Genomic DNA, 26,666 nt, shown 5'->3' on the forward strand with positions numbered 1-26,666 from the left:
CCAAAGCGCTTCTTCTTCTTGTCGTGTCGACAACAAACCTATACAGTGTCAGCCCAAAACTCCGCTACAAGAGCGGCGTTGTCAGTAGCATTCATGAAATATTCCTGAGTGCAGTTGTTTGGGCACTCAGGGCACGACATCATTTGTGCTTCATCGACTAGGGAACAAAACCGAAACTGGGTAACGCGCTAAAGCTTCGCGACTGTATCGATGCAAACGCGCGACCGTGTCGAACGACATCGGGGAGCACAGGGAGAGAGGGTGGCAACTTCCAGGTACTGTTGTGCCGTTACTGAATTGCATTTTAACGCGACAGAAGCGCGAGTTTGTATCACGACTGAATCGTGTTTATGTGGGCGAGGACACAAAGCTAGGGACCGCATTGCGACTGCTTCGATGCGACCGCGCGACTGAATCGGTACTGCATCGCTACAAAAAGTCGCCGTGGGCGAGGGGCCTTAGATCGTATCGATATGCAGGCAAAAATACATACGTTGAATGGATAATATCTGCAGCAATTGCGTTTCAGGAAGCCTGTCTAAAAACGACAGTATTCCCAGTAAGATAGGCCACTTTTCCTTTGCAAATCCACAAGGACAGCAGGACAGATTAGCATATTACATAGTTGTTCAGACAGGGGTCATTACTGAATAACATTAAGCCCCTTTTGTGAACCAGATGATGTTACCTGAATACAGTCAAAAGAATGGGCAAGAAAGGAATAAAACGTTTCTTAATCCATACTTAGGCTGGGTTGCACCATCTTACTTTAATAACTTTGACAAACGTCAAAAATCTGTCAAAATCCATACAAAAAGCACCGGTTATCGTCAAAGTTACGGTCAAAATTAGGTGGTGCAACTCAGCCTTAGTATAAATGTGAAAGAAAACTAGTTGCTGGACCAATGTTGACGAATCTTAAAGACAGGGCGTAAAGAAAGACATGGTAACACGGACAATGGACATATTAAAGTGACTTTAATAGGGGATAAAGGTCTATATGGAGAAGCAATTATATCTCAAGTAAGCGTTCTGTTAATTCATATTTTAGAATTATTTTTTTGGTCAATAACAGCAAGTAATTAATAAGCTTGAAGAGCGATACAGACTTTCTGGGATTTTCCGATATTTGGACACGAAGCGAAAAAGCTAGTGAAATGGAAGAAGGATAATAATATAATGTTTCATACAGAGGCAGAATGTATAGTTACAAATTTGACCAACAGAATCTTCTTGCTATAGAGCAGTCTTTCCCAAAGTGGGCGATAACGCCCCCTTGTGGGCGCTGCAGGCTTAAAGGAGGGCGGTAAGAGACCCAGAAAAAAAATCGGGACGTTGTGTAGAGGCTTGGGAGGCGTCATCTACTAGGAGGACTCTTAGACATCGACTGAGATCGACTCTTGACTATAAAAATGGGGGGCGCTAAAAATATTTTATTCTCAAAGTGAATAAATTTGGGAAGCGCTGCTTTAGAGTATAGATCGACTTATTGTTTATCACTAATTATTGTAAATAATAATTAGAGGAAAAATAAACAGTGGTGATACTAATCCTGTTTTGAATGAAAGGGACAATGTGTGTGACAAAAGGATTAATCAACTAATAATGTTATTTTCAAAATGCCCGCCTTATCTTAAAAGAATTGCAAACAAACAAGCATGTCTGATTCTCCTTGATACTTTTTGTAGCTAAGAATATTGCAATTTTACAGATGATGTCTGTCACTTGTATTGGAAACCACAGGGTGCACTATCATATCATATAACTAGAGAACATAATTATTTTAAGAAGCTACTTTGACTATTGTATGATAACTATAAACTGTTGTATTTGAAAATTATAAATAACTTGAAAAAATCGAACTGCCTAAGGCGGGAATTGAACCCACCTTAGGCAGTTCAATTTTTTCAAGTTATTTATAATTTTCAAATTAGTTGAGATGCACCTCTTAAAAGCTAAAAATTAAATAACTATTGTATTTATTTAGAGTTTAACCTTGTTCATTTTACCAAGTTTGATTGATATAGCATCAATTTTAATAGGTATTTTATTGAATTGACAAATTTTGTAAGTATTTATCTCACAGAAGCTTTGGAGATCTTAGATTTTGAATTCAATTTCAAGCACACAATGTATGCATGTTTTAATTGGTTGCATTTCAAAATATACCAATCTTAGGACAGAATCTATGACTGCTATTGATTCAATTTTGAGGGCTGGTTTGTAAAATAAGACCTCAGTCCATTACAAGTTTGTGTACTAGTGCTGTATATGGTCTCGCACTTAACTCAGTCCGTGCCTAAGGTAATAGTAATAAGCAGTATAGATTTGTCTAAAGAACATTTATCTTACCTGGAACTTCCAAATTGTCTGGATCCTCATCATCATCGAAGTCAGAGTCGTCGGAGGGCGTGGGCGNACCTCTCGCCCACGGCAACTTTTCATACTAACAAATTGCTACTAACACGCGTTAGTCGCTTTGGCAACGCGCTACAGTAGTGATGCCAACGCGCTTCTTCTTCTTGTCGTGTCGACAACAAACCTATACAGTGTCAGCCCAAAACTCTGCTACAAGGGTGGCGTTGTCAGTAGCATTAATTAAACCTTCCCGAGTGCAGTTGTTTGGGCTCTCAGGGCACGACATCATGTGCTTTATGGACTGGGGAACACGCTAAAGCATCGGGACTGTATCGATGCAAACGCGCGACCGTGTCGATCGACATCGGGGAGCACAGGGAGAGAGGGTGGCAACTCCCAGGTATTTTTTGTGCCGTTACTGAATTGCGTTTGCATCGCGACACAAGCGCGACAGTATTGCGTTTGTATCACGACTGAATCGTGTTTATGTGGGCGAGGACACAAAGCTAGGGACCGCATTGCGACTGCATCGATGCGCGCGACGGAATCGCTACTACATCGCTACAAAAAGTCGCCGTGGGCGAGGGGCCTTAGATCGTATCGATATGCAGGCAAAAGTACATACGTTGAATGGATAATATCTGCAGCAATTGCGTTTCAGGAAGCCTGTCTAAAAACGACAGTATTCCCAGTAAGATAGGCCACTTTTCCTTTGCAAACCCACAAGGACAGCAGGACAGATTAGCATATTACATAGTTGTTCAGACAGGGGTCATTTCTGAATAATATCAAGCCCCTTTTGTGAACCAGGTGATGTTACCTGAATACTGTCAAAAGAATGGGCAAGAAAGAAATAAAACGTTTCATAATCCATACTTAGTATAAAATGTGAAAGAAAACCAGTTGCTGGACCAATATTAATGAATCTTAAAGATAGTAAAGAAAGACATGGTAACATGGACAAGGGACATCTTTAAGTGAGTTTATTAGGGGACTAGCTTTCCGCCCGCGGCTTCGCGTGCGTGGACTACATTATATACATATTTTACGGAACCCTATTTTTTTCCAAAATAAAATTTGGCCTATGTTACTCGTGGATAATGTAGCTTTCAAATGGTGAAAGAATTTTTAAAAACGGTCCAGTAGTTTTTGAGCCTATTCATTACAACCAAAAAAACAAAGTTTTCCTCTTTATAATATTAGTGTAGATAAAGGTCTATATGGAGAAGCAATTATATCTCAAGTAAGGGATCTGTTAATTGATATTTAAGAGTTACTTTTTTGGTCAATAATAACAAGTAAAATTATGAGCGTGAAGAGCGATACAGACTTTCTGGGATTTTTCGAAATTAGCACACGAAACGAAAAAGCTAATAAAATGCAAATAAAATGGAAGAAGGAAAATAAAATAATGTTTCATACAGAGGCAGAATGTAGTTACAAAATAATGAAAGTAGGATTTAGTTAAACCAAAAATATACACCCCTTTTGACTAACAGAATCTTCTTGCTACAGACCTATTGTCTATCACTAATTATTGTAAATAATAATTAGAGAAAAATAAACACTGGTGATACTAATCCAGTTTTGAATGAAGGGGCAATGTGTGTGACAAAAGGATTAATCCTACTAATATTATAAATGCGAAAGTTTGGATGTCTGGATGTTTGTTACTCTTTCACGCAAAAACTACAAACGGATTTTGATGAAAATTTACAGTATTATTGTTTATAACCCAGAATAACATATAGGCTATAATTTACGACGATCTGTGACAAACTAAATAACACGCGGGTGAAGCCGCGGGCAAAAGTTAGTTAACTAATAATGTTATTTTCAAAATGACTCCCTTATCTTAAAAGAATTGTAAACAAGCATTTCTGAAGGTCTGATTCTCCTTGATACTTTTTGTAGCTAAAAATATCAGTGCAATTTTACAGATGACGTCTGTCACGTGTATTGGAAACCACAGGGTGCACTATCATATCATATAATTAGAGAACATAATTATTTTAAGAAGCTACTTTGACTATTGTATGATAACTATAAACTGTTGTATTTGAAAATTATAAATAACTTGAAAAAATCGAACTGCCTAAGGTGGGTTCAATTCCCGCCTTAGGCAGTTATTTATTTATAATTTTCAAATTAGTTTGAGATGCAACTCTTAAAGCTAAAAATTAAATAACTATTGTATTTATTTAGAGTTTAACCTTGTTCATTTTACCAAGTTCGATTGATATAGCATCAATTTTAATTGGTATTTTATTGAATTGTCAATTTTTGTAAGTATTTATCTCACAGAAGCTTTGGAGATCTCAAATTTTGAATTCAATTTCAAGCACACAATGTATGCATGTTTTAATTGGTTGCATTTCAAAATATACCAATCTTAGGACAGAATCTATGACTGCTATTGACTCAAGTTTTGAGGGCTGGTTTGTAAAATAGACCTCAGTCCATTACAAGTTTGTGTACTAGTGCTGTATATGGTCTCGCACTTAACTCAGTCCATACCTGAGGTAATAGTAATAAGCAGTATAGATTTGTCTAAAGAGCATTTATCTTACCTGGAACTTCCAAATTGTCCGGATCCTCATCATCATCGAAGTCAGAGTCGTCTGAAGGCGTGGGCGGATTGTCCTCATCCTCACCGAAGCGAGCGCGTTTAGACTGCCAAGGAAACAAAACATTTTAGCTATGTATTTATTAAAGCAGGGAAGAATCCGGATGCAGGCAGCGCAGGATTGGTTGTTATGGAAATCCTTGGGGGAGACATTTTGTCCAGCAGTGGACGTCATTTGGCTGAAACTAACCTCATTTAGCTGAAACTAACGAACGATGAGTCAGGTTATCGCAATGAGGGTTCTAAGCAGTTTTCCTTCTCCTATCCACTTTAGCTTAATTTTTGGATACCACTTGGTTCTTGCTACATTGGTCTTTTTTTCTATTCTATCATGCGATCAATCAGAAGACTTTGAACAGATTTGTTCTGTGATTATCCAGTGCAGAATTTCCACTGGGACTCACTTTTATTACACACACATTAATTCTGGCTCTATATTGATCCAAGTATGAAAAATATTTGTCAACATAAAATCTCCTTTAATACCGATTTAAAACCTTATGTTGATAGTACGAAGACACATCTGCAATACATTTACAGAATTACTTTTCTCAAATAATACCATGTGTATTTTACATGGTATTTTTCGAGACACTGTATTTCACCAAATAATACCATGTGTATTTCACGTGGTACTTTTTGAGACACTTGAAATCATATTCTTGAAAACATAAACAAGACACAAATTGCATATCTAGGAATAGTTACACAATTCCAATTATTGTCTACATTTACTATTTTGCATACAACTAATATTTTTAGGCTTTTTCAATATTATGTAGCTCATACTGCTGTATCAGCAACATTTTGTTTTGACAATTAAACTAAATTGTCTAGTCATTTTGTTGTGCAAGAAAATGGCAATGAGCTAATAATTATTTTACTATGGTTTGTTATGATGCAGAGAATGAGCAAAAGTTTAACATCAAGACCTGAAAAAGACTTGCTTGTTGTAGGAAAAATCAAAAATGAAAAGTAAATTATGTATTTGAGTACCCAACCAGTAGAAGTTGTTTACTTACTGTATCACAATAAACAAGAAATAAGATGATGACTAATGTAAATGACTCCTACGTTTTTGCTTTTTATTGTATTATTCTAGTTTTATCTTTAACAAGAAAATCAAATCACAATATTTATTTCGATTTCAGCTTAAGTGCTTTTTTTGCTGAATTAAATCATTATGTTTGTCGAAATGGTATTATGCCAAATACTAGTCAATCAAATCAAATGCTGACTTAATAAAATGATCATAAAATAGCCCAATCCATATACATAACCTAAAATTACGCTTGATAATAATGATTCTCCAATGACATTCGTCAATACAATCCTAATGGACTACAATATGGGTCAATTAATTTAATACCATGACAGTAAACAAGATTTAAATGCCATGGATTGGTGGCTGGAATACTCCTAAATATGCCACAATCAGAGATAAAATGATTTATAATTTTACATCAAATTCAAAACCAATGATGGTTTAGTAATTGGTGATTGATCACTTGTACAATGTACATAAGCACATTTCATACAGTAGATACCTACTCAAATAGAATTCATTAATATCACCATAGTTGTTAAACTGGAAATTATTTCAATAATATGTTGACTGTACCAAGAGTGGTATTTTATTTAGCCAATATTTTAATGATGGTAATTATTAAATAGCAGTTCCTAATGACATTATGTTGCAATACAATAATTACTGCTTATGATTGCAACAGTCAAAATCATATTGCTAGATACTAGAATTATTTACATTAACACTGCAGTGTTGTTACACCAAGCTATTGGGTTTTACTGCTTATGTTTCCATCAAACATAAGCAATTGCAGTTAAACTTATATAACTGATAACAGTCTTTTATGCTGCAATTTATAGGCACTGCACCACTCTTTGATAAGTCATGCTGAATGTTGAGTAATGTCTTCAAATGTCCATTTTATTTCAGTCTAATTTGCCAATTATTTCGCAGTTTCCCTGTTATTATCGTCTTAAGAATATTGTATCTTTCTCCCAAGCCTACTGGGAACCCCTAGGATATGCAAACACCCTGCCAAACCCTCCAGTACCGCATTAGATCAATGTGCTAAACATAGGTAAAGTGCAGATATTCAAGACGTATTCTAACACTATGTCTAGAACCTTCCGAGAAAATCAATACAGCCACACCCAACTTGCATAATTAACTCATAATAGGACCAAGAAACTGATAGATTTAGGCTAAAACATAGGGAAAATATCACATGTGAGATCGACACCACCTTATGACACTTTTTTTTTGGTTAGAAAACTTGAAAACAAAGAAAAAAAACGCGAAAAATGGACACTTTTATAAAAATTCTGAAAAAATGTACTCTAAGCTACACTCAGTATCAAAAATAATTTCGGGAAATGGTTTTTCTAAGCAGAAAACACATTTTCCAACAAAGTAAAGTTCGTAAAAAAGTATCAAAACAAAAAACTATCATTACCATTTTTATAGCTGATTCAGCGTTTTGGGATCACTTTGCAAATGTGGTGGGTGATGAGAAATAGCTCACACTAGTTTTACTTCACAAATTTGTTCACAAGCACAATAAATATTACTCGAAATTCTTATTTCGTAATGACAAAAAATCCAGACGTCCGCACGGCGGTCAATGCGTCCGCCATATTAAAAATTTTCAAAGAGAAAAGAATTTAGTCGGATACACACTACTAGACTACACTAGAGACATCATTCATATCGATAAGTTATAAATACAGCCAAATTATTCGTATAATTTTGAAAGAAAGGAAAAATGTTTTGCATAGTTTTAAACTTAGAGAACTAAATTGATCAAGCAATAACCAATAACTATACTTTTGAACTTGCGTCCAAAAGTTTTATCGACACCCTTCCTACAATGCAAGTCAATCTAACACACGGATGTATCCGAGCATGTTGAGATAAAAAAAAAGATTTAAATGAAATACAACTTTCAATTTTATAGCAAATACGACAAGGTTGTAAATTCATTGGATAATCTTTGTTTTTCTTGTTTCACTATTGGCTATAGTTCCAAAATACTGGACTGTCCTGTCGATGACATTGACAGTGGGGCGCCACCGTCTATACCGGATCGCTGGTTCAGATTTTTGCCATGTTGGAAACCATATAGTTGAACGATGGTAGCGCCCCCCTGTCATTGAGTTTGGTGGGACAGTTCAGCGTGGGTCATCTATAAAAAGACTTGGGCCAAAAAATGACAACCATAGACAAGGATAATGTTTTTTAAGCCGCCATATTGTCAACTTTTCGTGTTGGTTGAACGGATTGAGAATTTGCGGATTACGATTTGAAATAATTTAATTTTATCATCCACGTTGAATTAATTTTCTAATTGTATTACCTAAAAATACTTATTTGCGATGGATTCCCTAGTTGGCTATGGCAGTGATGATGAAAATGAAAATGAACGCGGAGGTCGCCATTCTTCGGTAAGTGTCCTTGAGTATTTTTCAATTATTTTGAAAATTTTCACCATCACAGCAGCAAACCTATAACTTGTATACTGCGATACAGCTGCTGATAAAGTTTCGTACCATTACGTAGCCTTCAAATTGAAAATATTCTGTTTTTATTTTAATTAAAGTAGGTAGGTATTCACCATCTGTTGTAAATATTTGTAGTTGTACTGTTTACTGTGGGATAGAATTCGTTGGAAATTAATAAACTATTTTTATGTACTTCTAGAGACTTTTCGGAGGCATGTTAATAATGTTGAAATTAGTATATTCTAATCTAATAACTAGGACACTCATTAACACACCAGTTCTCATCTCTTATTAAAGCAATGGATATTAATCGGTTTTCTCTGCTTGACAATAGACTGATATTGTAGGTCGCGGGGAGCGCGGGGCGCCGCCGCGATGACGACACCAACTATGACGACGTCAACATGGACATGAGCGAGGTAACTACCACTCAACCCCTCTCTCCTACGTAGAAGTAGAAACACAGACCCAAGTATTTAGCATTGCCAAATATATCTATTGTCATTGCATCTGTTCTGTCTATTGCTCTAATTCTCATTTTACTATCAACGTAAAATTAAAGATTAAATAAGAAATCTGAATCAGTTAAAATAACTTGTTGAATTGTCTTCAACGATGATATTAACACTTTTATTATTTTATATGTTACCCATTTGTAACTTGACACAAAACAAAAGTCAAATACCCCCCTCGAGTTCGCTGAGGCTCCGCCGAGACGACCGCTCGACCGCAGCTACGCTAGCATAGCAGCGCGCACATGTGAGTACATAGCTATTACGCAGGCAGACTTATGTTTGGATACGTTTTAATTCTGTTCTATGATAACAGGAGTAAAAAATTAATTAGCTTCATTTATTTGGATATGGTGTTAATGTGTAATAGTTAATTTATTTTCAAATAACTAAATATCATTTAATAGCAGCAAGTTTGTAGGTGGTGGTAGGTTTTAAGAAAGTAAACGAAGAAAGAAAAAGCGGAAATTGGTTTGTATTTCATTTTGAAGTTATGTGGCAAAAGAATGCTACCTCATTTAGTATTTTATAACTTGGAATTTCTAAGTTAGTAATTTAATTGCTTTACTAATTGATAGAAAACAGGTCTGCAAAAGGAAAGGTCTACTGTATTGTGTAATTCTATAAATATTTGACTTATGAATATTATTTTCTGCTTCTTTCTTTCGATTTCCATAATTTCCTTCTTGCAATCATATTAAATTTAGTATTTAGGATCCAAGTTAGTATATTAAATTATCAGAACAAACATATTTCTCAGCTTGGCAGGTGTGCAAGGATCAATTACCAATATTTCTTGCATTTACAAAAACAAGAGTTCCTAATACAAGCAACCAAGTTGCTTGTGAATTGGAATAAAGCTAGGCTTTTTCTATTGTAAGGCCTTAAAATATAAAGGGTCTTTAGCCAACGTCCACAAAATCCTGGCCTAAATACAATGATCTGGATATGATTTCATAGCAACATCACAAGTCATTTCTATTTACTTATTGGTAAAAGTTATACTTTCCGCTGATAGTTTATGTTGAATGGCTGATCGCTTGTCCACAAAATTCTCTGCCAGACTAGGAAACATGCCACAATGAAATCTTATGATATTTTATCGATTTTATACGACAAATCCATGGGCTTATCACCTAGAATCGATAAAATGTCTCGGATAAGACTGCCCGCAGACTACAGAATTTTTGTCGGCCGATAGCTTGATCGGAAGTGCGCACTTTACACCGATTTGGTATCGATAGTCGATAGATTTCTCATACAAATTGGAAGCTGACCCTATCGGCCGACTAAATGTTTATAGTCTGCAGGGTGTCTAAGATATCATGGCGCGCACCCTAGCCGTACAGTTAGCGTCAAATAGTTCGTGACACCCAAAGTAGCCAATAAGTTCGCAACAACTTAATTCCTATTGTTTACTAGCTCACCCGGCGAACTTTGTTTCGCCTTAATGGCAATAAATAAGCAGACTTTTTTTTTATTTCGAACGGGATAAAAAGTATCCTATGTCCTTCTCCTGGCTCTAAACTACCTCCCTGACAATTTTCAGCTAAATCAGTTCAGCCGTTCTTGAGTTATAAGTGGAGTAAATCGTTTCATCCACGAAGACGCTCCCTACTCATTTTTGGTCGAGGGAAGCGTGCGGGGAGTTTTATCCGTCCGAGCAATCCGAGCGTCATAATTGAGTGTGTGCGTGTGCACTCATGGATAATATTTAGCGTATACCGATAACACTCAAACATTAGCGGAAAAATGGTGGGGCGTGTTTTCGTGGATGAAACGATCTATAACAAAGACGAACGTGTTGCGAACTTTTTGGCTACTTTGGGCGTTATGGACTGTTTAATGCTTAATGTACACATGTCGGTGGATGCAAGCGGGCTTCGAGTAAGGTGTGCGTGTTTTCGCAGGACTCGCAGGCGGAGTCGGAGCCCGAGCTGCCGCCGGCGGAGCCCGCGCCCGAGCGCCACTCGCAGGCCCGGGACGACAGGCGTGGCTCAGGTGGGTGACATTTAACATGTTCAGCGCGATAACCGCGCAATTTCTCATTGGCGACGCACTGAGATGGTAACCATGCGGTTAGGAAGAAGCCACACGGTGCGGTGCATATAAAAATCAATGATATGCCAGACGGTGCGTTCCGGCGCCGCACCGCAGGCACACCGCACTTCGATTGAGCGAGACGGTGCCGTTGCGGCGCCGCATACGGCATACCACCATGTGTACAGTGATGCTGCAAAATGTTTGCGGTGCGGCGATACAACGCACCGTGTAGCATCTCCCTTACGGTTTTATGTAGGTATTTTATTTTTTATCCGTGGTTTCGCTCGTGTTAAATATTGGACCTCTGTTTTATTATCCCTACAGAGATGAATGTTGTAAACATCCTTTTATAGCGGATGCCTAAATTAATATTCTAGACTATAAATCCTTCTTTTTCTTTTTTAATACATAATTTGATACATTTTAGAGTAAAAAGGTGCTTTATATGTTCAATTCTCTTTAAATAATGCAATTTAAAGAGAAAACAATAAAGACTGACTGATTATAATAACGTTTTCTTTATTTTTCCCTTAAAATATGAGCCTTGTAAGAAAGTTTCGGTTTCGGTTTCGGTTTCGGCCGAAATAGACACCGTTGCCGAAATTCGTTTTCGGTTTCGGTTTCGGTCGTAAAACTAGTTTCGGTCGGACACTAATACAGTGATGCTGCAAAATGTTTGCGGTGCGGCGATGCAATGCACCGTGTAGCATCTCCCTTACGGTTTTATGTAGGTATTTTATTATCCCTACAGAGATGAATGTTGTAAACATCTTTTTATAACGGATGCCTAGATAGGCACAGATATGTGCCGAATTTCAGCACTATAGGTTCAGCAGTTTGATGATTTGTAACCTTTATGCATAAGTATTTTAATAACTCAGCAAACGAAGCGTTGGAACCCTGCCTGCTTAATTTATTCTTCAAAGAAATTAACAAAACTCATTCTCCCCAGATGACAGCCGCGACCGCGACCGCACCCGCGACCGCGACAGCGACCGCCGCCGCCGCGAGTCGCCGCGGCGGGACGGGCGCGGCGACCGCCGGGACGAGCGGCCCGACAGGTGCGATTTGTCTCCTCAGGCTGACAGTCGTGACCGCAGGCCCGACCGCGACCGCAGGCCTGACCGCAAGGAGCGCGGCGAGTCGCGTAAAGACAAGGAGCGTGAGAGACGCTCGCCGCGTAAAGACAGGTATATTTTGGTTTTATATCTTGATCAAAAGTCTACTGTACAATAGAATAAACAATAGCCGAATGGTGAAGGGGTCGGACTGGCCGACTCAAGATCCGAGGAACGCGGGTTCGAATCCCAACGCCGCTTTACTATTGAGGTGAGCCCACTCGTAACACAAGCTTACCACGAGGGGCTAACTTTGTGCAATACAAATTACTAATAATCTTAAAAAAAATTGTAAATAATTGATTGCCAACAAAAGGTTTGCAGACAAGATTGTTATAGCGGCTGGTACACTAAACTGTGTTTGTTTCGCGGCAGCTTAACACCTCATGTCTACAAAATAGCGCATATGACAACAGCTTTAGTGCTTATCTTTGTGTCGTCGACTGTTCAAAAAATGTTGAGCAAAAGCTTGTGGTAAAGGCTCAAGTTCAAAGCTGACTACACACTGCAGCAGGCGACATAATATTGGTTTCTATGTATTTATACAGGATGTCCCAAAAAAATAGTGTCAAGCTGATTTATTGGCTACCGTTGCTAGCGATACTCTGTGGTGATACGTCTTATAAGGTATAATACATTGATTTGAAACCAATTCGTTACCTGCACTGCTGCGTGTAGTCTGCTTCGAATTTCTACCGTAATTGATATTTTACGCTAATTTACTAATGTGTTCACAAGTCTCAAACATTCATATTGTGTAGATGCGACAAGAACGGCCCTCGCAGTGGCCGGCGCGGGTTGTTAGGCGAGCGGCCGCCGGCGCTGATGGAGCTGCGGCCCTTCGGCGGCGAGCCACCGCCGGTCGAGCGCCGGCCCCACGACGCGAGGGACGCGGCCTCGCCCAGGTAAGCATACTGTACAACGGTATAGGCCATTGGTTCCCAAAGTGGGGGGCGCAAATACCTTTAAAGCAGGGATGTTATGGATATCCGTAACCGTAACCGAAACTTTCGGATATCCGAAATAAAAAAATATCCGAAACCGGTATAATATTATTCCAATATTCGTAACCGTATCCATAACCGAAACTACATATCCGTAACATCCCTATGATGATCTAGGATAGATAGGATACGCAGCCGGTAGAGAAGCCCTCGATTCTAGTGGCTGACTGAGGCCCATTAGTGTTGACGCGCTTCTACTCCGCCGTTTCTTACTGAGAAATAGAAAAAACGCACACCTTACACTGTCAAATACCGGTTATACTGCCAGTCTGAAAAATCTATCTCCATCAAACTGTTACAGCCTCCGCTAATACCCGCGCGGGCGTTTGCACGCGGTTCAGTATCGAAATATTAGAAGAGTAGCGCACGCGGTTGCCCGTGCATTTCCTTACATTAATCCGCGCTTCGTCCACCCGCACGCGTTTTAGCAGAGGCCCTTAGAAGAACAAACGTAATGCTATAATTTTACAAACTTTCAGCTGAGTGAATTTAAAAATTCTAATTTGTCTTCAGGTTCGTGGACCGCGACCGCCGCGACAGAGACCGCGAGCGAGACAGAGACAGGCACGGCCGCCGCTCCGAGGAGTCGCGGTAAGTTCATAGTTCTTCTTATTATTATAGTACTTATTATAATTGAATTTTGTTGTCTGCAATAGGATGAAAACTAATTATTTTCTAATGCAAGATAATTTATTGTGTGTTTATTTGTTCCGTACGCATTCCTATTCATCTTATGGTGAGTATTTATTTCTGCCACAACTACATATTTATTTCAATTTGAAATACAAGAAAAAAGAACAATAATTGATTTCTTTCTTATATGGTGGGAAACAAGTAAAAATTGAGAGCGACTATATTCCAATAAAATTAATGGGTCCGACTGACCTCGAGATCCGAGGAACGCGGGTTCGAAACCCACCCCTGTTGGACTATTGTGGTGAACACGCAAGCATTGTAGGGTTAACGGAACTATTTTTTAAAAGATTACACAGACTAACTGCAAGGCGTTTATGTTGTTCCCAGGTCCCACAGGCATCCTGACAGACGCGAGCGGTCCCGGTCTAGAGAGCGCTCCCGCGGCGCGGCTTTTCCGCCACCATCTACCTCCAGGTAATGCATTCGTAGACTTCTCTAAGAGAAATGAAGTTCTCTTCTCATGACAATGAATTTTGCATCATCGCAAACCTTTAAGATGTATTGAAATAGTCCCAGGTTACGTTAATCTTTGGGACAATATACCAAACCATTATCCAGCATAGAGCATGGTTGTAGGGGCTGTGTGTCTTGTGTGCCTCTACAGTGTTGATGTTAGTTGTAATTGTAGTTTTATCTACGTCACGGGATGTGGTAATTAAAACTGTGTCCGATTCCGTAGAGAGCGTTTATTGCACTGAATTGTAAGTAAGTTATAAAAATGAAGTAAAATGAACAGAAAGTAGGTCGCGCGCGCAGGCGCTATGTCAGCAGATTTACTGAACAACTTATATGCTATGTACTTGCTCGTACATCCTGCCATCTCAAGAAAGAAATAATACAAACATTAGACTTAAGTAATTTAGTTTAATACGAAGATCACTGTCCTAATATCAATTATACTATGGTAGCCATGAAATTAATTTTATTGTATGTAATACAGTATTACTTTATTTTTAGCAGTGGGGAGAGGCGAGGTTCCCCGCCGTCTGGCGATTACCGCCCGTCATCGTACAAAGTCAACAAGAAATTAGAAGTTATGGAAAAAATGGGTAAGTTATTTTCAAATGCATGTCTCTTTAATGTTGTGTGCCGTTGGTTTGCTATCCTTATTATAGTTTCGTCATATCACCGTGTGCCAATAAGTATGAGGCGTGAGGAAGCATTATAATGGCGCCACTGGGGCGGAACAACTAGTTTTCATACAATTTCTAGAAGCGCAACTCATGTCGCGTTTGCTACGGGACGGTAGTGATACTGCGACTGCGCTTCTAGAAATTATTTTTTTAGACCATGGGTCTCCAAACTTTGAAGTCTTGGGGCCATAATAATTCTTTCGGCATGTTTGCCCACCTATGCAAACATTTAAATTACTATTGATTGTGTATTGTGACACGTAACGACATCGAGTGTCGAGTAGTGTTACTATGTACTGTTCTAGGTATTTTCTATTGCAGCTACCCACTAACAGGTGGCATATTTGGGTCTTAAGCTGTCGCGGGCCGGATTGATGGCGGGCCGTAGTTAGGAGACCCCTGTTTTAGACTATACTAAAGCCTGGTCCGTGAGCACGTAGAATTTTGTCCAATGACCCCAAGCTACCCATCCTTATCGCTCGCGCGATTATGTTGCTGTCGCGCTCGCACACTCACTGCGGGCGCCCGTCGCACAGTCGCGACAGCAATATAATTACGCGCGAGCAATAAGGATGGGTAGCTTAGGGTCATTGGACAAAATTCTACGTGCTCGCAGACCAGAGTATAGTTCTTCACCATCCACGCATCAACACAATAAGTCTCTGTTCTCCTCAGGGCTCCAGATCAAGACGCCGGACGGGTCGATGGCGACGGCGCAGCAGCTACGAGCGGCCGCGGGCGACGCGCCGGCCTCCTCGCTGCCCTCCTACTACAACCCGGGCGCCGCCAACACCTCCAAGATCCTCGACCAGGTCAGTGGATAAGGCTATTGTGAAGGGTATAATCAGGTATAGGTTTCATCCACGAAGACGCACCCCACCACTCCCCGGTCGAGGGAAGCGCGGGGAACCTGATCCGTCCAATCCCGAGCGTCATTATTGTAGTGTGCGCGCGCACTCACGGACAACTATTCAATGAGGGTTTTCGCGAATGAAAGATCCGCTAGATGGCGGGACGTGGATGTGGGGTCTGACCTGCTGTGTGATTGGTGGATTTTGACATATCTGTCAATGTCATGTCAAAAATAACCAATCATGCAGCATTTGAACCTCGCGTCTAAGTATTGCCATTTGGCGGATTTTTCATTCGCGAAAACCCTCATTGCAACGCTGCGAATGACAACAATGACGCTCGGATTGGTCGGATCAAACTCCCCGCACCCCGACCAAAAAGTGGTGGGGCGCGTCCTCGTGGATGTACCGAGAAAGGGAAGGGACGACTGCTAGAGTTTAACTGGCTTGACTTTAGAGAATAGTCCCCAAAACCTAGGATGCGCACCATGATAAACTTTTATTAAATATCTATATGACGCCATTATTTCGTTTTATCGATTTTAGACCCTAAACCGAAACTTTTGTCGTCTAATATCGACGATAAGATTATATCGTGACGCGAATCCTAGGCTTTGAAGAATAGTTCTCCTGCTGGCTTATAATGTGCACCACGGTATAATTTATTTTCGATTTCTGATGACTAATGTATAAGTTTATCATCTAAAGTCGATGAAATGCTTAGATAATACACTCGACATCAAATAAATCGCACCTCCCGCGATAAGCATTTTCAAACGTATGCTTCCCCACTTCCCACCGATATTGGCACCATTTAAAAGCCTAGTTCTTACCTTCATTTCATTAAAGGAAAGGTTTTTACCCCAAAAATGTGTCTTTAGAAGGATCCAGAGTCACTGCTTCAAAAAATAGGTAGTTACGCTAGAGTCAACTTTTATGGCTATAAAACTGTTAAGTTGGGATTTATCGCTATCCATCTGTTAAAGAGGACACGTGAGATCATTATTTGGTTTTATAACCATAAAAATTGGTCTAATTGATCCCATAGGTGGGCCCAAAGTGAGGTATTTTTTCAAGTCACATTTATGGTATATGTTAATCATTTATTAAGAAATTGAATGTGTTTTTCTTTAAGGACATTTATTGGGCTTTCAAATAACACCAATATTGTTGGGGAACCATGATTATGTCAGAAGAAAATTGTTAAAGTTCGCGTCGCGGAAGGTGCGGTTTATTTGATGTTGAGTATATTATGCCGTGACGCGCATCTTAGGCAGGGTACTTACCTGCCATGTAGCACGTAACGTAGCATGTAACGTAACCAACCTTCAAGTGAGTACGGCTCGTCCACGGTCACCGCGTATCTGGCTGCCAGCTCCTGTATCCTACTGCGAGCCGCCTTTGTGCTCGCAGTGATACCGCCAGTCGGCGGGTCGCTGCGATCTTCCTGCGAACCACGCGCGAGCAGCTCGCAGCGGGCTCGTGCCTATGTACTCACTTGGTACAGTATCTGATACATTACATGCTACACGGCTAGATGAGTGCCCTGCTTTATGCTTTTCTATATCGCAAAGTGCCCCGTTGACGATGGACTTGTATGTCCGCAGGTGCAGAAGCGCAAGCTGTTATGGGGCGCCAAAGCGAAGGCCGAGGCGGCGGCGCCGGCGGGCCAGTGGACGGGCGCGCGCTTCGCCCAGGACAGCGACGGGCGCCAGGCCTCCAAGTTCATGCGGCTTATGGGCATACGCGACCCCGGTGAGTAGTCTACCTGTGACACTTTTTGATCGAATCTATTGTAACTGCTTACAAAAAAGGCCTTTCAACTATCTTTCGACATTTCAACTCGCACATTGTACTACTTGTCTAGAGCATCATAACATAAACCTAAAAATTGTGTCGTATCTGGAAGAAGATTCTGAATTTCTGACGCTCAAGTATAACAATTTTTGTATGGATTGATGATTCTAAAAACTGACTTGTTTTGGTTTACATANTATCTCAGTTTACGCAGCAACACCAAATATAAAGCCTTAATTTATGTTAGTGTGAGGGTGGCGCGTACACATATTACACGATAGGCACTGATATGTGCCGAATTTCAGCACTATAGGTTCAGCAGTTTGATGAGTCTGTAACCTTTATGCATAAGTATTTTAATAACTCAGCAAACGAAGCGTTGAAACCCTGCCTGCTCAATTTATTCTTCAAAGAAATTAACAAATCTCCTTCCCCCAGATGACAGCCGCGACCGCGACCGCACCCGCGACCGCGACAGCGACCGCCGCCGCCGCGAGTCGCCGCGGCGGGACGGGCGCGGCGACCGCCGGGACGAGCGGCCCGACAGGTGCGATTTGTCTCCTCAGGCTGACAGTCGTGACCGCAGGCCCGACCGCGACCGCAGGCCTGACCGCAAGGAGCGGGCCGAGTCGCGTAAAGACAAGGAGCGTGAGAGACGCTCGCCGCGTAAAGACAGGTATGTTTGGTTTTATATCTTGATCAAAAGTCTACTGTACATCAGAATAAACAATAGCCGAACGGTGAAGGGGTCGGACTGGCCGACTCAAGATCCGAGGAACGCGGGTTCGAATCCCAACGCCGCTTTACTATTGAGGTGAGCCCACTCGTAACACAAGCTTACCACGAGGGGCTAACTTTGTGCAATACAAATTACTAATAATCTTAAAAAAAATTGTAAATAATTGATTGCCAACAAAAGGTTTGCAGACAAGATTGTTATAGCGGCTGGTGCACTAAACTGTTTGTACCGCGGTAGTTTAACACCTCATGTTTACAAAATAGCGCATATGACAACAGCTTTAGTGCTTATCTTTGTGTCGTCGACTGTACAAAAAATATAGAGAAAAAGTTTGTGGCAAAGGCTCAAGTTCAAAGCTGACTACACACTGCAGCAAGCGACATAATATTGGTTTCTATGTATTTATACAGGGTGTCCCAAAAAATACTGTCCAAGCTGAAGCCCAGAGCTAGAACATCACTAGGGCTACCCCAATCACCGCGACTTTTGACGAGTTATAATATTTTTTTACAATATTCAGGATTTTTTTAATTTTTATGTTATGGATGTAAATACTTCTAAATCAGCTAGGCCTAGTATTCATCTAATAATAATAAAAAAATCAGGCATGTACTTTAACTATTCGCGTCACAGTAACCAAAAGAGTACCTAAGCATATTTAAAACAATCATAACAAAAACTATCAAAAATCGCGGAACATATTATGGGGGTGATTCGGGTAGCGCTAGTGATGATCTACCTCTGGGCTTTGGCTTGACACTACTTTTTGGGACACCCTGTATATTGGCTTCCGTTGCTAGCAATACGTCTTATAAACTATAATACATTGAAACCAATACGTTACCTGCACTGCTGCGTGTAGTCGCATCTAATTTGTACCGTAATTGATATTTTACGCTAATTTACGAATGTGTTCACAAGTCTTATGCCTGTTTTCACCATCAATCTTTAATTTTTGAGTGACCCCTATGCAAACGAAAGTCCTGATATGTGTCTCCTTATGGGTCACTTAAAAATTAGGGATTGATGGTGAAAACGGGCATTAAACACGCATATTGTGTAGATGCGACAAGAACGGCCCTCGCAGCGGGCGGCGGGGCCTGCTAGGCGAGAGACCGCCGGCGCTGATGGAGCTGCGGCCCTTCGGCGGCGAGCCACCGCCGGTCGAGCGCCGGCCCCACGACGCGAGGGACGCAGCCTCGCCCAGGTAAGATCCCGCGACTTTTCATTTATTTTACGGTTAGGTTAGAGTTCGTTTAAGGCGAATGACGGAGCACCGGGGTCTTTTAGTGGGTATGCCTTGTCCTTCTGACTTGGTGAGCCTCACATAACCTACCCTGTCCCCGTAGGGTAGGTAGGTAATTCAATGCATTTTTCGCCGGAAAAAAAAAAGGTTAAGAGTTCGTTCGTTTTAGCCGAAAGACGTTCACTGCTGGACAAAGGATTCCCCTCCATCGGCCTCCTCCAAGGATTTCCACAAAGACCGGTCCTGCGCCGCTCGCATCCAGGCACCTCCCGCGACCTTCACCAGATCGTCGGTCCACCTAGTGAGAGACCTGCCCACACTACGTCTTCCGGCTCGTGGTCGCCACTCAAGAACTTTCCTGCCCCAGCGGCCATCAGCTCTACGAGCTATGTGCCCTGCCCACTACCACTTGATTTGGATCATAAGAGTTATAAGCCCGGGAAACTTCCCTCTCTGTCCCTCTACTGTTTCCTTCTGAGACCTTACTGTCATTAATGTGTCGTTAAAGCTGGCAATCTATTCCTAGGCTGAGGGATCTACCTCTCCCAAAGTTAGAACTTCAAATACGACGTATCTTCCTTAGGTATACGATGGTAAATAAATGAGGGCTATCGTTTTTATACTTAACAGTTGGCACCCCTGGCGATTGACAGGACCTTACTCTACAGTGGCGCCATCTTGATGAGTGCAAATGCGATAGTCCTCCTACCACTTTCGCGCTCACGAGCTGGTACCACTGTCTTCGCTACTAGCAAGTGACAGGACCTTACTCTACAGTGGCGCTAACTGGTGAGCGCTAAAACGATAGCCCTCATTGAGGCAAAACAAGACGAGGTAGGACTGTGGGAGTTGATGTTCGTTTCTTGTCGCCCTTTACGACATCCACGGAAATGGTTGTGATTCTATTCTATTCTGCCCTTTCAGCTCGGAATGACAACTTCTCAAAACGACAACCGGGTCGCAAAATGTCCACTTCTCGGAATGACAACTTCTTAAAATGTCAACTTCGCTAAAAGACAACTTCTCATAATGTCTATTTCTCACAATGACAAATTCGTATTTGGTCAACTTCGCATAATGTCAACTACTTGTTGATATTTTATATTCATTATTTCTAGAGTTCTAGTTCTTCTAGAGTTGTCATTATGCGAAGTTGTTGACCAAATGCGAATTTGTCATTGTGAGAAATAGACAATATGAGAAGTTGTCTTTTAGCGAAGTTGATATTTTAAGAAGTTGTCATTTCGAGAAGTGGACATTTTGCGACCCGGTTGTCACTGAAACGTATTCTGCCAGAACCACAAGGCCAACAATTTAACTTATTGTAATGTGTGACTTGTCTCTAGGTTCGTTGACCGCGACCGCCGCGACAGGGACCGCGAGCGCGACAGAGACAGGCACGGCCGCCGCTCCGAGGAGTCTCGGTATGTTCATAGTTTATTTATTTATTTATTTAATCTTCAATGCCAAATAAATTGGAACATAAGGCGAACTTAAGTTTACACCCTTATTTACTATGGTACATAGTATAATTGAATTTTTTTATCTGCAATAGATTGAAAACTAATTATTTTCTAATAAAAGATAATTTATAGTATGTTTCTTTTTTCTGTACGCATTCCTATTCATCTTATGGTGAGTATTTATTTCTATGTGACACAACTACATATTTATTTCAATTTGAAATACAAGAAAAAAGAACAATAATTGATTTCTTACTTATATGGTGGGAAACAAGTAAAAATTGTGAACGACTATATTCCAATAAAATTAATGGGTCCGACTGACCTCGAGATCCGAGGAACGCGGGTTCGAAACCCACCCCTGCTGGACTATTGTGGTGAACACGCAAGCATTGTAGGGTTAACGGAACTATTTTTTAAAAGATTACACAGACTAACTGCAAGGCGTTTATCTTGTTCCCAGGTCCCACAGGCATCCTGACAGACGCGAGCGGTCCCGGTCTAGAGAGCGCTCCCGCGGCGCGGCTTTCCCACCACCATCTACTTCTAGGTAATTCATTCATTTAAATGAATAAACACTTGTTTAATGGCATGAAATGAGGGCTATAGATTTAGTGCTCACACCGTCGCCATAGAGTAAAGTCGTTCCTTGCTAGTGGCTAAGACAGAAGCGGTAGAAGGACTATAGCATTTGCACTCACTAGGATGGCCCTACAAGGCCCTGTCAAACGCCAGTGATGCCAACTGTTGACTAAATAAAAAACGATGGCCGTCATTCTGCATCATCATAGACTTTTTGTAAATTTGTATTTATGTCTGGTTTTAACATTTATTTATTTAATTTTAGTGGAGAGAGACGGGGATCCCCACCATCTGGCGATTACCGCCCATCATCGTACAAAGTCAACAAGAAATTAGAAGTTATGGAAAAAATGGGTAAGTTAATTTTTATTTACTGTTTCGAAACTGCTACTGATACAATAATACGTTCTTTCGTAATATTCTAAAACTTCTTTGTACACTTTGTGATCGCGTGGTATGATCAAAATATTGTGTATGTTGTTGTGTACAATTAACTCGCCATCCCTATACTAGACTAGAAACGCCGTAGGCCGCGTAACAATGCTTACTATAAAAATGTTCTGTGGTGAACACCACGTCTGAACAGACGTCGATAGGAACTGCTGTAGGACGCCGCGTATAGTGTTCATAGGGGGAGGAGGCCTATGTTCAGCAGTGGACATCCTATCTATACTAATATTATAGATAGGATGTCCACTGTCCGAAAGTAACTCTGCCTGTCTGTTTTGCTTTCACGCCTAAACCACTGAACCGATTTTTATGAAATTTGGCATAGAGATAGTTTAAAACTGTAAACCTTTGAAAAAGAGGCTGACAATTGTGTCTGAGTTTCTTGCGCTGCTTCTTCTCAGCACTGGCCCATTTATTGTCCTGAAGCAGTGATAGGGTTGATACTGGGACGTGTAAAAGTGCTTTTTTAAAGCCTATTTACACTAATAAATGAGTTTTGAGTCCCGGGAAAGGACATAAGATAGTTTTTACCCCGGTTTTTGAAACAGGGACGCGCGCGATAAGGTTTTTCTGTGACAGACAAAATTCCACGCGGGCGAAGCCGCGGGCGGAAAGCGAGTTCCTGATATGATGATGATTTTCTCCTCAGGGCTCCAGATCAAGACGCCGGACGGGTCGATGGCGACTGCGCAGCAGCTACGAGCGGCCGCGGGCGACGCGCCGGCCTCCTCGCTGCCCTCCTACTACAACCCGGGCGCCGCCAACACCTCCAAGATCCTCGACCAGGTCAGTGGATAAGGCTATCGTAAAGGGTGTAATCACAGACCCAGCTAGACAAAGTTACTAGAAAGAAAGAAAGATACATTTATTACAATGGACATCACACAAATACAGGCAATTACATAGACATGACAGTGGCACATAATAATGGAAGAAGAAAAAATAAAAACAAGAGTAAACTGAGCAGTTCCACCCATTCACCAACAAGATGCCCACTGCAACGGGACCCCACTCAGCATATGCCGTGGCCCACGGTGACGAAGGCCACGGCGCTGGTTTTCAGTGTGCCCCATGCCGAGTGAGGATCACGGACCATTGGTAAAATAAATAAAATAGTAAGCTGCATAAAATTGTCTAGATAAACATACATAAATAGTAATATTAGTGCACAGATAAATACAAATCGAATGATTGATTGCGCGCGATTAAACAATTCAGTTCATCACCTACTACTACACCGAGAGGAAGGGACGGCTGCTAGAGTTTTACTGGCTTGACTTTACAGAATAGTCTCCCCAGTAGGTCTCGGATGGGCGCCACGACAAACTTTTATCCAAGCAATTTATCGAATAAAATCGTCGATAAAATGTTATCACTTTTGTTTGGCTTTAGATAATTCTTCCTATTTCTCCTGCTAGCCTAGGATGCTCGCCATTATTTCGTTTTATCGATTTTAGACCCTAAACCCATACTTTTGTCGTCTAATATCGACGATAAGATTATATCGTGACGCGAATCCTAGGCTTTGAAGAATAGTTCTCCTGCTGACTTATAATGTGCACCACGGTATAATTTATTTTCGATTTCTGATGACTAATGTATAAGTTTATCATCTAAAATCGATGAAATGCTTAGATAAATTGTGCCGTGACGCGCATCTTAGACAGAGTACTCACCTGCCATATAGCACGTAACGTAACCAACCTTCAAGTGAGTACGGCTCGTCCACGGTCACCGCGTATCTAGCTGCGAGCTCCTGAATCCTACTGCGAGCCGCCTTTGTGCTCGCAGTGATACCGCCAGTCGGCGGGTCGCTGCGATCTCCCTGCGAACCACGCGCGAGCAGCGAGCAGCGGGCTCGTGCCTATGTACTCACTTGATACAGTATCTGTTACATTACATGCTACACGGCTAGATGAGTACCCTGCTTCATGATTTTTTATATCGCAAAGTGCCCCGTTGACGATGGACTTGTTTGTCCGCAGGTGCAGAAGCGCAAGCTGTTATGGGGCGCCAAAGCGAAGGCCGAGGCGGCGGCGCCGGCGGGCCAGTGGACGGGCGCACGCTTCGCCCAGGACAGCGACGGGCGCCAGGCCTCCAAGTTTATGCGGCTTATGGGCATACGCGACCCCGGTGAGTAGTCTACTTGTAGGTCTAGACAAGTGGCACTTTACGATCGAATCGAATCCGATGTAACTCCATACAAACAAAAGGCCTTTCAACCATCTTTCGACATTTCAACTCGCACATTGTACCGCTTGTCTAGGGCATAACATAAATCTATAAAAATGCTCTCGTATCTGAAAGATTCTGACGCTATAACAGTAACTTTTTGTATGGATTGATTCTAAAAACTGACTTGTTTTGGTTTACATAATGTAGTTTCGGTAAGTTGTGAAACGCATGAGCTGTCTTGTGGATGGAGCAAGAGAGACGACAAGAGGCCATCTTTGATAGATCAAATAAATATTTGTATTTGAATCGTTAGTGATGTGCGGCGACCAACCGGTTTCCGTGGCGGTTCGGTCCAACTAGGGTAGGCATTTTTTTAAATATTTCGTTATTTATTTTATTTTTTTCATTTATACAGAGGCAGTCAAAGCAGAGAAGCCACCTCCATCAGCGGACCCCATCAAGAAGCAAGAGGAGCTGTTCCAAGCCATGCAAGCTCAGTACGAGGTTGCCCGAGCCACTACGCACACCATGCGAGGCGTGGGTCTCGGCTTCTCGCGGTCCCAGTACTAGCGAACTGCAAATGTGTGACGCACAAGACAGTTGTGTTCTGAATATTAGAAAAAAAAAACTATTTATATTTATAAAGAGTGAACTATCAAATCATAGTTAAAAGGGTCACACTGGTCTCTTAAAACTTTATTATGGCCTCCACTAAAACTCGCGTGAGCCACGGGCATGTGTGAAAGTTTTAGCGTGGGTCCTTACCAGGGTTCGAGGATATATATCAAGGGATATATATCTTGATATATATCGGATATATATCCGATATATATCAAGCCGGTTTTAATGATATATATCAACTTTTAAAATTTGTTACTGTATTTGTACTTTTTGACATAAGATTTTTATTTTTTTAGTTCATTTTGCCGTATTTCAAAGAAATTTTATGTTTTTGCTTTATTTCTCTGATTTTAAGTTTTAAAAACATTAAAAACATGTTTATGTAACACTTATGCAATAATATTCATGAATAATACAATAAAATAATAGTATGGCTTTCATACAAAATTGATATATATCAAAGTTGATATATATCCGATATATATCATAAATATCCGATATTTTGATATTTATAATAAATATCGGATATTTTCGAACCCTGGTCCTTACCACCCTAAGGTATTTTTAAGACCTGGAATTTATACTATCAACTAAAGTACAATGTACTCATATTTTTGTTTATCAGAGATAAGATTTTTTGTCTGTTCTATGAATATTAATGGTGTAATTCCTAGTTCCTTTTTTTTGTAAATATGATGTTCCTCGTTTTTAAGAGGCTTGTGCAACCCAATCTCATATAAATAACGCTTAACTTTAACTTGTAAGAATGCTAGGGTATGAATAGAAATTATTGTCCACTTATGACCCTTTAGTTAGTTGCCTAAGCACTAGCTAAACCTATGTCCTACCTATGTGTGTATGACCATGTACAGTGTGTAATATTGAGGTTATATTATGTTAACTACGTCGTTCGACACAAATCGTGTTAGAAATTAGTGTTAAAGGCTACTGTGTGATATATTAACTTGTTAATGCTATATTATTTATAAAGAAAAATACAATCATAGTCATTGAAGGACTAGTTGTTAGTTTGAAGGAATATGTAGTCATTCAATGAATGTATTGGTTTTATAGTTATAAGATAGCTATGATAATAAAATAATTAAATATCTTTCATGTTTTTATTTTACAACTTCCCGTATTATAAAACGATACATAAAATTTTAGGAAGCTGCAGTCTCGAGATTGCTGCTGTGCCCACCTCTGTGCCCAGAATGGCCCCTATTCCACATTACCGACATATCCCGACTGGTAGGGATACTAGGACTTTTTTTTCCACTTATAGCTACCGGTAGGGATATAATAATATGGAGTTTTTGCTATGCTCACTGCTCACCAAAGAATATATTTACTCTGACGAGCTGCTCACCCTAGAATTGTCTAGTGCCCACCCCAGAAAAGTCTCAAGATTAGTTTCCAGGTCTGGATGAAATTTTGTTGGGTAGGTTGTCCATGAAACAATGATTACTCTTGAGGTCATAGAGGAATTAACGCTTGGCGTCAATGACCAAGCCAAGAGAAACCACCCAAAAACTGGTGACGAGTTTTGATGACCATGACCATTAACTTACGCTAACTGGCAGTTACTTATCAGCGTTTATTGCATAACGGTATATCTGCAACGTTATCGTTACTTCATTCCNTTGTAAGAAATTGCAACAAAATAGTGACATTGTATGTGTAAACAAACAATACCATCCATTTAAGCCTCCAGACATCAGTGTGGA

At 40.7% G+C, this 26,666-nt stretch overlaps 2 protein-coding genes across 5 annotated transcripts in view; one reads left to right on the forward strand and one right to left on the reverse strand.

Annotated features, from left to right (window-relative positions):
- The window catches only part of sno (Protein strawberry notch), a 38,699-nt gene extending 31,030 nt beyond the window's left edge, over nucleotides 1-7,669 (reverse strand). The window contains exons 1-2 of the mRNA XM_028318290.1: nucleotides 7,465-7,669; nucleotides 4,929-5,031 (exon numbers count right to left, since the gene is read on the reverse strand). Coding sequence (XP_028174091.1) covers nucleotides 4,929-5,031; nucleotides 7,465-7,467 — 106 coding nt within the window. The 5' untranslated portion in view covers nucleotides 7,468-7,669. The remainder of the gene's footprint in view (nucleotides 1-4,928; nucleotides 5,032-7,464) is intronic.
- Nucleotides 7,670-8,229: 560 nt separating this feature from the next.
- LOC114362769 (arginine/serine-rich coiled-coil protein 2) lies at nucleotides 8,230-26,023 on the forward strand. 4 transcript variants are annotated; one of them, XM_028318295.1, is made up of 12 exons: nucleotides 8,231-8,452; nucleotides 8,857-8,928; nucleotides 10,932-11,022; nucleotides 12,017-12,254; nucleotides 12,944-13,087; nucleotides 13,700-13,777; nucleotides 14,210-14,296; nucleotides 14,840-14,931; nucleotides 15,691-15,827; nucleotides 17,474-17,621; nucleotides 24,734-25,083; nucleotides 25,489-26,023. In XM_028318295.1, exons 1-11 carry the CDS (start codon nucleotides 8,384-8,386, stop codon nucleotides 24,886-24,888), a joined length of 1,311 nt encoding a protein of 436 aa, XP_028174096.1. In that variant the 5' UTR covers nucleotides 8,231-8,383; the 3' UTR covers nucleotides 24,889-25,083; nucleotides 25,489-26,023. The 4 variants fall into 4 exon arrangements, with proteins under 4 accessions (XP_028174099.1, XP_028174096.1, XP_028174098.1 ...); XM_028318298.1 differs by lacking the exons at nucleotides 13,700-13,777; nucleotides 14,210-14,296; nucleotides 14,840-14,931; ... (1 more) ...; nucleotides 17,474-17,621; nucleotides 25,489-26,023 and adding exons at nucleotides 20,995-21,072; nucleotides 21,575-21,661; nucleotides 21,959-22,047; nucleotides 22,793-22,929; nucleotides 24,135-24,276 and having other exon boundaries at nucleotides 8,230-8,452; nucleotides 24,734-24,936; XM_028318297.1 differs by lacking the exons at nucleotides 14,210-14,296; nucleotides 14,840-14,931; nucleotides 15,691-15,827; nucleotides 17,474-17,621; nucleotides 25,489-26,023 and adding exons at nucleotides 21,575-21,661; nucleotides 21,959-22,047; nucleotides 22,793-22,929; nucleotides 24,129-24,276 and having other exon boundaries at nucleotides 24,734-24,927.
- The last annotated feature ends 643 nt before the right edge of the window (nucleotides 26,024-26,666 follow it).

Source organism: Ostrinia furnacalis, unplaced genomic scaffold, assembly GCF_004193835.3.
Source record: "Ostrinia furnacalis isolate ACB-3 unplaced genomic scaffold, ASM419383v2 OfSCF6717, whole genome shotgun sequence".
Classification (NCBI taxonomy): domain Eukaryota; kingdom Metazoa; phylum Arthropoda; class Insecta; order Lepidoptera; family Crambidae; genus Ostrinia; species Ostrinia furnacalis.

Coding starts and splice junctions, on each gene's coding strand:
- LOC114362769 (XM_028318295.1), top strand. CDS start 8,384: ATGGATTCCCTAGTTGGCTATGGCAGTGATGATGAAAATGAAAATGAA. Junction 13,778..14,209: donor CGCCGCTCCGAGGAGTCGCG/GTAAGTTCATAG, acceptor TGTTGTTCCCAG/GTCCCACAGGCATCCTGACA. Junction 15,828..17,473: donor CCTCCAAGATCCTCGACCAG/GTCAGTGGATAA, acceptor GTATGTCCGCAG/GTGCAGAAGCGCAAGCTGTT.